Source organism: Anolis sagrei, chromosome 1 (assembly GCF_037176765.1).
Source record: "Anolis sagrei isolate rAnoSag1 chromosome 1, rAnoSag1.mat, whole genome shotgun sequence".
NCBI lineage: Eukaryota > Metazoa > Chordata > Lepidosauria > Squamata > Dactyloidae > Anolis > Anolis sagrei.
Window position 1 is genome coordinate 85,321,504 of NC_090021.1, and position 10,610 is coordinate 85,332,113.

Consider the following 10,610-nt stretch of genomic DNA (forward strand, 5'->3'; position numbering starts at 1 on the left):
CCCTTCTGGAGCTACAAAAACAAATAACAATTTTCACAGTCAGTAGTTGCTTTTTTTTTAGTCTCCTTTGGCAGAGAAAAGCTGTGTATAAATACTACTGCTACTAATATAGTAGATACAAGAATATTCAAAGGTTTAGAACAAACTATTGTTTATTCAAGTTTTCATTTTCATGACACTATTGATCTGGCTATTACATTTCCAGTTTCATTTCATTAACTCACAACTGCAATGAACACTTTACATACTGTAACACATTTAATTTAACATTTCAACACGGTCGGTTACCTTGCCCACCCTCACAACAGTCAAGAGTCCAGGCTCAAGTATCAAAATAAACACATGCTAAATCTACAATAAATTAATTTAAACTCTTAATGCCTTACAGACAAGAACAAAACCTCACATTACTACAATCGTATAAACTGAAAAGTATGAAATGTATGGTGAAAAACACAGTCTAAATAACTGTGTGCTATATTTCACTTTTCCTTATAAAACCTAGATGAATTTGAGATGCCTGCATAATAATATACTGAGAAAATAGCAGATAATTAAAGATGTGGTGTATATATTCATGCAGACTCTCAAAACATTCCCAATTTTTGACATTCCTGGTTTTCATTTGTGGGTGTTGCTAAGATTTAATAACTCGAGATCTTCTTGTACGACAAATTTCCACAGCAAAAATGCTTAAACTTTCTATTAATGTTTAGGTGAATATTAGTTCAACCATTAACACCTTTTATAAACTGTTCATCTATCTTTAGAGGCTGTTCACCCAAAAATTATCTATTTACTTCAATTCACATATGTAGTCTTAAGTACATGCATTTAATTATCAACTTTACTTACACAGTTCACATTCACAAACAGTTTTGATCTACACTGACAAACATGTAATGCCTCCAATTAGAAGTACAGGTTTCAGTCATATTGTGGGCACAATGGGTTGTTGTTAACTGCACTTGTTGTGTTGTACAGCTAAATACGTTTGAGTGAGAACTGATTTAGCACCAAGACATCACAACTGCCCCAGCTTTGTAATGCCAAAGAACATAAGAGGCACAAAACCTTGCATAATTTAGACACTCAGACCCAGATATGAAACCTTACTATCATTATTTACAAGATGTATTAATACCTGCTTTTGAAAGAGAATAGGTACTTTTCACTTTTTGATCTGGAAGCTCTGGAAAGTGCTAAGTTCTTGCATTCAAATATTTGCCTGAGAAATTTAGTATATGGAATTGAATTAACAATGAGTTCAACCACTGTCTAGCAGCAAATTCAGTACTCGTTTTCAAAATGTTTGCTTTGACACCAATTACATCCAATCTTGTACTATTCATTAGTCACAAACACATCTGATCCTAGGGCAAGCTTTTTTCAACTTGTAGCACCCTCAGTAGTCAGCCGTTCCATCAGTTGCTCGGCCTGTTAAAAAAAGAAAATGAAGGCAATGCATTACTATTTTCCGAAACTTTCCTTCTCTTTTATTACTTTAAAAGCATGAAGCCTAAATCAAGTTTCATGGCCCAAATCCAAATTTGTGAGTAGTGTTACTGTTCTTCTGTTTAAATTCTAGATGCATTTGTTGGAACAATTCAGACAGATCGATTTAGAAAGCAAGAGTAGTAATGTAACATCTCAGTTCCTTCATTCATTCACCACGTGGCTCTACAAGATCCAAATCCATGCAATTAGGAAAAAATAGAATTATTTCTATTTTGATCTGTTAAGTAGATAAGTAGATATCAAGCAAAGATTTCGAAACATGGATATTGTTGGGCAAGTGGGCTTACTACAAAAGATCCTCCTCATAAATGTACAGCAGAGTAACTTATCAGCAACAGCGTGACCCAGCACCAGTAACCCAAAGAGATAAAAAAGAAAAGAAGCACACAGACCAATGTTATATCTTCTCTAGGAGGTTTTTCTTTATAGCAAAATGATATGCCTGCACTATTTACAAAAACAAGGTTTCCATGACACAGATAAAATTCAACCTTCACACTGGAGCTTCACACACAAGGCCTTCTCATACCAAGGCTTCCCTCACAGAGAGGCTTCTCTCACAGACTCAAGACCTACTTCACACTGTGAGGCCTTCTCACAGACTAAGGCCTACCTCACACTGTGAGGCTTTCTCTAACAGACTAAGGCCCACTTCACACTGTGAGGCCATCTCTAACAGACTAAGGCCTACCTCACACTGTGAGGCCTTCTCTAACAGACTAAGACCCATTTCTCACTGTGAGGCCTTCTCTAACAGATTAAGGCCTACCCCATACTGTGAGGCTTCTCTAACAGACTAAGACTTCTCTCCCACTGAGGCAAACTAACACAGAGGCCTATTAAGCTACAGGCACACCTGCTTAAATAGTACTGAAGCTTTTGCTGATTAACTGAATCCATTTAACCCTTTCAGTACTTGACTCACATTTTTGTAATTTAAAATACCTAGTTAATTTTTAAATATTTCTGACAGATATGTAGATCTTCCACCTCTCTGGACCAAACTTCATGGGTTGGATTCAACATTGTAAGATTGCTCTAAAAGGAATCTCTCAGGATGCTCCAATCAATGGAAAGGGTAGGGTGTTTCTCGCAGCACTATTTTCTATGCTATCGCCTATTGTTCACAGCAGTTGGTGAGGCACAAGAAGGCTTGCAAGAACCAAATTATGAAATACTTACTGTGATAAACCAGTAGGAATTGATTCTGTATATCATACGAGACAAGAATCCCAACTGACTAGCTGGAGCCAGCACATGAAGATGCAAGTGGGCTATTGAGCAGAATGGAGGCCAGTGGAAACCCATCCTTGAAAAACAAAATAAAAAAAGAAAGAAATCAAAACCTGCTACCCAGAGGTTGGAAACAACATTAAGCAGCAAGCAAGTATTAGGATAAAATCCAGTTCTTAATCCCAACTAAAGTAGATTAGTTTAATCAATACGAACTTGAGACATTTCATTAATGAAACCCTACCATATTTATTCCCTACCATCCAACAATCTGATGTAAGTACTGGACACAGCATGCTAAATGGTGCAGAATGATTTAATAAAATAGTCATCTATGATAGGGATGACAGCAAAATCTAAAAATTATATTCCTTTATGCTTTAATATTACTGCAAGCCACTGATACATAGAATCATTTTATGACTGGAAAGAAACAGAGTAATGATGCAGGACAAAAGCAGGGCAAGTACTTAGGATATTTACTTTAGACACATCCATATTTCCAAATATATTTCATAAAGTTGATGTCGATAAATGCGTATTCATTCACAGCTAAATCAGTAACCTCTTCAGCCCACTGAATCGTAAATGGTACATATCTAGATCAGAGCTTTCCAAACTGTGTGACACTAACATGCCAGCTGCAGTGCGGAGGTGTGTCACACGGACATAACAACAAACCTCTGAGTCTATGTGGAATAAACAATATATTATCTATTTTTAGAAATATAAATGAAAGGTTTTCATGTGATATGTTGTGCTCCCATACATTTTGTTATTACAATTTATTAATGTCTCGGTATATCTTATAAGGGGTATTCAGCCAGCCCCATTTTTCCCTATGTTTTTGTTTTATATTGTATGTTTTTGTATTATTTTGCATATGTGGAAACTGCTCTGAGTCCCCATGGGGAGATAGGGCGGTATACAAATAAAGTTGTTGTTGTTGTTGTTGTTGTTGTTAAGAGGTTTGCTAGTATTACTGTGTTGTGAAATGATGCATGCCTAAAAAGTGTGTCACCAACTTAAAATGTTTGGCAAGCTCTGCTCTAGATTGTCCTACAGTTCGTTAGCCCCACACAATATGGCTAATGGCAGTGGGTTATGGAAACTATTAAAAAAAACAGTGCAAAGATTCCTGATCTGTGCTCTATCAACCGAAAGACTAAGCAGAATTTGTTTTTCCTGCTATTGATGGTCATTTCCTCCCCATCTGCATTAATACTGGGAAGTATTGGTTGTCTTTGCTTTTGGCGGCTTCAGATGCTCTAGTGTTGTGGTTTCCAGCCTTTGGTCCTTGAGGTGTTTTGGACTTCAGCTCCCAGAATTCCTAACTATTGGCCAAGATGGCTGGGGATTCTGGGCACTGAAGTCCCAAATGCTTGGGAGGAACACAGTTAGGGAACTACTGCAGAAGGACACCATAACAGTCGAGGTGACCAGATGTGTATATTTTTCCAACAAAATGTTTTTAATGCTGTTTTGAGCGAGGCTTAAAATCTCTCTAGGATTTAAAATATTGAAGCATTTTTGTGTGTGTAATTATTTAATTCTAAATTCAAAGAGCTCCCATAACAAAACCATATTACAGTACATGGACTTCCTTACTGACCATTTAGCACTGTTGGAAAATAGTTTATTATATACTTTCCTTTCTGGGACTATACCTTATATCATTCAAGTCAGTAAATTTGTTCCGTTGAAGGATAGCCTTTCCAGCTGCCATCATTCTTTCCACTGTCAGGTAAGAAGGCAGAGAAGCAAAAATAAAATCTGATTTAATCCCAATGCATCATTACGGTCCACCATATCAGCCCTGAAACCATTTATACTGATCCAAATCCTATTGATTTCAGTGGGATTTATTCCAACATGACTTTGAAAGGAGTTGTTCTTAACAATAAGACATTTAATACATGCCTTGGAAAAAATAGTTTTCAAATAACTAGTTAACTGTAATTAGTTCCTTATTATGGCATAGATATATTACACAACAACAACAAGGGAGAAAGCCACTTCTTTTGAAGTGTAACGATAACTTTTTCTTTACTTTAAGATGTTCCTACTGCACAGTTGTTATACTGAAAAACAAAAAAAAATGATGGGAAGAGTGTCCAGAAGCTGGTAGCATTCACATTTTAGTGACTTTTGAAAAATGGGTACCTTCCAGCAGATGTGGATCTCCAAGCAAGAATACGAAGAAGGAGGCAAGCAATGTCTGGAAAGAAAATGCCCATAAATCTTGTACTGCAGTAGTTTGCCTTCCCTAATTCTTCTAATATTTGCTAGCTTTAGTATACTCAGGAATTGAAGAAAGTGGGTTGTTGTGAGATTTCCAGGCTGTATGGCCATGTTCCAGACGCATTATCTCCTGCCATTTCACCCATAGCAGAGCACTTGATGAACCAACCTGGACACAGCATATTATTGGAGAACATAGAAATGCTGGACCAATCTAACAACCACTATGTCAGACTACACAGAGAAACCATAGAAATCCACAAGCATGTGGGTAATTTCAACAGAAAGGAGGAAACCATGAAAATGAACAAAATCAGGTTTCCAGTATTAAAAAACCTCTAAAATCAGGACAGTAAACAAAGAACAATACTAAAAAACAGGTGAATTCCAGACAAGAAACAATCAGGGGCAGCTAATCACCTCCCAACAAAGGATTCCGCCAGGCAGGAAGCAACCAAGCTTTGAAGCTACAAGGTTATTCAATGCTAATCAAGGTGATCAATTGCAACATTCACACATGCCAGACAAGAGTTCTTTCTCCCACCCAAGACATTCCACTTGCCTTGTTTCCAACAAACTTCATAACTTTCGAGGATGCCTGCTATAGAATAGATGTGGTTGAAATGTCAGGAGAGAATGCTTCTGGAACATGGCCCAGAAAACTCACAGTAACCCAGTGATGCGGGCCATGAAAGCCTTTGACAACATAGAGGAAAAATCATAGGGGCCTGAAATTGAATAATATCTGGTGATTCCAAAATGTTTACCCTTGATGTAAGTTAAATATAACCCTTCTGATTTAGGTTGTGCTCTTTGTTTTTGAGAGGGGGGGGGGCATCTAGAATTTCCTTCGGTTTTTATTTTTGTAAGAGGCAAAGCATGCTAAAGGAGGTCTGTTTTTCCTATCACGGAAAGGGATTCATCCTGCTATTTTCAGGGTGGGGCAGATGAAACTGGTTTCTCATCCAAAGCAACTGATGCAGAGCCTCTCACATCCTTTGATGTCATCCAGCCCAATGTTTTCCCACTTCTATTTGTAACGCAAGAAAGATCAACTTGAATGCCAGCCACACATGCAGGTGAAACACTAGGAGAAAATGCTGCTAGAACACGGCTATGCAGCCCGGAAACCCACAGCACCCCAGTGATTCTGGCCATGAAAGCCTTTGACAAAACAATTTGGAAATGAGTGGCCAGTGCTCTTTGAGACTTCCCAAGCAATTAAGGGTTGTGGTGAAGTGTGCCAGTCCACTTACCTAATGGTATATGTTCACTCTTTAGAGTCTTGCAATTTCCTATGTGGTTTTTTGGCACCACTAAATAATGGTGCGGAGCTCCGGGTCTGATGTCTCTAAAGCACACCAAGTCTTCATGCTAATGGAACGGATAGAGAAAAAGAACATGTTATGGAAATGGCCTGATAAACAAAAACAGTTTTCCTGGTGCCCATTAGAAATAATCCTACATAACACTGATGTGAAAAAAATCAGAGTATCTAACAGTTCCCAGCTCTACTGAAAAGAAAAGGAATAGAAGTTTGGAACGATTGCCCCTGGGATTTGTAGGGAGCGTGAAAGCATGGCCCAGGGGGTTGGAATAGAAATAATGTGTATTCTAGTTTTTTTCTACAGCCATCATGTATTGCTTTCAATGTACTTTATATGTGATCTCGTAAATATCAGTGTTTTTACCAAGTGTTGACACTTGTCACATTCACATGAAAATGAATATTCAGAAATTAAATAAAAAGCAGTGTTCTTCTTGCAACAGAAGGTAAATGATATAATGAAAAAGCCAAAGCCATTTACATCCCTACAATTCATTCTATTCCTTTAAATGCTGTTTAAAGGGACATGTGAGCAAACATGCTCAGCTTCCACGATTTTCTATGGACTTCCAAACAGTTCTAGCCCATGGATCCAAACAGAATAGACCCTCCAGAGCAACAGGAGTTTGGTAAAGCCAGTGCTTATAAATGCTCTGCTGTTTCCACATGTTTACTTGGAATTCACGTTTTTATTTAGGTCATTTCCCTCCCAGTGGAACTGATCCTCTTGTCTTCAGCTTTAGTATATCCCAGCTGAATGAGAAGTTACATGTTAAGGATAAATCCTCAAACAAATCTGGACTGAGACTGAAATCGAAGGCTAGAGTTGTAATGCTATTGTCTCTTACCTGGTAGACATGCGATCAAATTTATTTCTCCCTAAATAACAATAGGTAAAGGTTTCCCTTGACATTAAGTCTAGTCATGCCCAACACTGGGAGTTGGTGCTCATCTCCATTTCTAAGCCAAAGAGCCAGCATTATCCACAGATGCCTCCAAGGTCATGTGGCCAGCATGACTGCATGGAGAGCCGTTACCTTCCCAACACTTTCACTGTTCCATGTTTTCAAACTGCTAGGTTGGCAGAAGCTGAGGCTAACAGCAGGAGCTCACCCCGCTCCCCAGATCTGAACTGCCGACCTTTCAGTCAGCAAGTTCAGCAGTTTAACCCACTGTGCCAGCAGGGGCTTCAATAGCAATAGCAAGATTCAAAGTGTGGCCCTGGGGTAGGATACAATTCCTGTCCCGCCAATGTTGTTTTTGAAGCCAACAAATCCTTCAGTTTTCCAATTTGGTCTTTTGTGACAAGAAGAGCAAAACTGCCTTCTTTTAAAAAAAAGAAGGCAAGAGGAACGGTGAAATACTTGTTAAATAGGTCACAGGACCATGCTGTACTGTTTACTATTTTGAAAAACCAGTTTTCCAAACAAGAGCAGACCAGTTGCTACATCTGATTTGGTTTTTCCTCTCTTGTGTTTTTGGCAGTCTATAATGGCCCCCAGAGGATAGAACACCGGCCTCTGGACTGCCAAATGCGTTTAAAGCTTCTCAGACATTGTGATAATATCATCAGGCATGTCTATTCCAGTGGTCTGTCTCCACAAGTGCATCTCCGCTGCAGAATTTAAAAGAACTATGGACATTATAGTTTTGTAAGATTTTTAACCTTCTCTGCCAAAGAGGCCTGGCGCCACACGAAAATGAAACTCCCATGAGCAGTTAAAGTGGTGTCAAACTGCATTAACTCTGCAACATAGATGCACCCCACCTCAAAACACATGTTGGTCCCTTTGCCACCTCTTATCTGTAGCACTGTATTTTTTAAGACTTGGCCAATTGCTTTAAAAGGGAACCTCACAGAGGTATATACAAGATTGAACTATGAATAACTGTAGCTACAAAGATTGAACACAATTTCCGACTTCCGAGGTTATTGCTGGGAAGGAGGAAAGCAAAGGAGATTGCCACTCTCAAAAGAAGGGGGAATTAGCGTACAGTTGGGCACAAATTCAACAGATGTGCATTTGGGAAAATGGGTCAAAATATGTTTTGCACTGGAATAAAAATGTGTAACAACCCCAGCATGCTGTTGTCTATGCTTTAATACATTTCAAACATGATGATGAGCCTGATAAAATCACATAGTGTTTGAGAGGCACACTTTACGATCAAACAAATGGTTAATGAGATGACTCGTTGCTGAACCAAGATTCATAATAAGTACAGGTAGTGTATCCTTTATTCAAAATGCTTGGAACCAGAAGTGCACTCGCTGTGTTCTGGCACCATGAGATGCAGAGTCAATCTTAAGAAATGGGGCTACACAGTGGAGTCTACGATATGTGAGCATGGAGAAGATCAAACCACAGACCACTTACAACAGTGCAGCCATGGCACACGCACAATGGAGGACCTTCTCACAGCCACGCCAGAGATACTCCAAGGGGTTAGTTTTTGATCAAAGGACATTTAGTACAATACCAAGTTTTTAACTTTGCTTGTGGTTTTTTAAATACATTACAGCTGTATTCTCAATTTGCTTCTGAGGCGATAGATAAATAAATAAGGATGTATGCATTTCGGAGGACAGAGTAGCAAATATCTATCTATGCAACTAACTATATCTACCTACCTACCTACCTATACTCATCACTATATAAAGATACTAGCTGTCCCCTGCCACGCATTGCTGTGGCCCAGTCTGGTGATCAGGAAAATAGAGTAATGAGAAAGTGTTGGTTTCTACTTCTGTTGGTCATGGGAGTTCTGTGTGGGAAGTTTGGCCCAATTCTATCCTTGGTGGGGTTCAGAATGCTCTTTGATTGTAGGTGAACTATTTATTTATTTTTGTCGTGTCAGGAGCAAGTCGCTTCTGGTGTGAGAGAATTGGCCGTCTGCAAGGATATTGCCCAGGGGACGCCCTGATGATTTGATGTTTTTATCATCCTTGTGGGAGGCTTCTCTCATGTCCCCGCATGAGGAGCTGGAGCTGATAGAGGGAGCTCATCCGCCTCTCCCTGGATTCAAACCTGTGACCTGTTGGTCTTCAGTCCTGCCGGCTCAGGGGTTTAACCCACTGCGCCACCGGGGGCTCCTAGGTGATCTATAAATCCCATTAACTACAACTCCCAAATGTCAAGGTCTATTTTCCCCAAACTCCACCTGTGTTTGTATTAGGGCATATGGAGATTTCGTGCCAAGTTTGGTCCAGATCTATCATTGTTTGAGTCCACAGTGCTCTCTGGATGTAGGTGAACTACAACTCCAAAACTCAAGGTCAATGCCCACCAAACCTTTCTAGTGTTTTCAGTTGGTCATGGGAATCCTGTGTGCCAAGTTTGGTTCAATTCCATCGTTGATGGAGGTCAGAATACTCTTTGATTGTAGGTTAACTATAAATCCCAGCAACTACAACTCCTAAATGACAAAATCATATTTTTTTTTAGTGATGGTCACTCCTTGGGTTAGTAGGTGTCATGTGACCAAATTTGGTGGCAATTCGTCCAGTGGATTGTGAGTTATGGTGTCACTCAAAACGAACAGTGCGTCCACACTGTACAATTGATGCACTTTGGTGGCTGAGGGCAAAGGGTTCCTGGGAGTGGACGTTTGGGGAGGATGATAAAACTCCCCAGGATTCCACAGCACTGAGCCACGGCAGTTAAACTGCGTTAATTGAGCAGTGTAGAGGTATTGCAAGCCCTTGAATGGGGAGGGGGAGGAACTCAGCCTGGACTCTTTCGGAGACGCGTCTTCCTGCAGATTTATTTGCCCGTCTCTGTTTAGAGGGGGGAAGATGAATCTCACCTCGCAGGGCAGGAGCTCGGTGCCGCCCTCCTCCCCGTGGCTGATCCGGCAGAAGACGCACTTGCCGTCGTAGCCGCTGCTCCCTCCGCCGCCTTCTCCCCCCGCCGCGCCCCCGGGACTGGGCTGGGCGGCCGGGGACGAGCCCGAGCTGCCTCCTTCTTCGCCCGCCATGGAGGAAGGAAGGAAGGAAGGAAAGGGAAAGGAAAGCCGCACGGGCCGCCCAACGCGCAGCAGAGCGCGCCCCGCCCTTGCGGCCCTTTGCCGGCAGCGACACCTAGCGGCGGAAAGGAGAAGGGCGCCCAGGCGGCCAAGTCTTTCCCCACTGCTGATGATTCATCAGGTGCTTCTATGTCTAAGCTGCAGAGAGAATGGATGCAGTTTGACCCCGCTTTTTTCACCGCCAGGGCTCAATGCCATGCAATCCTGGGAGTGGTAGCTTGGCGAGGCACCGGCTCTCAATGCGCCTCCCGCAAACAAATCCAAA

General features: G+C 40.8%; 1 protein-coding gene across 1 annotated transcript; it reads right to left on the minus strand.

The window, feature by feature from the left end:
* Positions 1 to 134: 134 nt before the first annotated feature.
* Positions 135 to 10,313, minus strand: HINT3 (histidine triad nucleotide binding protein 3). The gene is made up of 5 exons (XM_060753299.2): positions 10,127 to 10,313; positions 6,249 to 6,366; positions 4,419 to 4,488; positions 2,701 to 2,827; positions 135 to 1,437 (listed from the first exon to the last, which is right to left on the minus strand). The coding sequence occupies exons 1-5, from the start codon at positions 10,295 to 10,297 to the stop codon at positions 1,390 to 1,392; spliced, it is 534 nt and encodes a 177-aa protein (XP_060609282.1). The 5' UTR covers positions 10,298 to 10,313; the 3' UTR covers positions 135 to 1,389.
* Between the last annotated feature and the right edge of the window lie 297 nt (positions 10,314 to 10,610).

Coding starts and splice junctions, on each gene's coding strand:
- HINT3 (XM_060753299.2), bottom strand. CDS start 10,297: ATGGCGGGCGAAGAAGGAGGCAGCTCGGGCTCGTCCCCGGCCGCCCAG. Junction 6,367..10,126: donor CCGAGCTCCTGCCCTGCGAG/GTGAGATTCATC, acceptor CCGTTCCATTAG/CATGAAGACTTGGTGTGCTT. Junction 2,828..4,418: donor ACTGACTTGAATGATATAAG/GTATAGTCCCAG, acceptor TTGTTTTTCAAG/GATGGGTTTCCACTGGCCTC.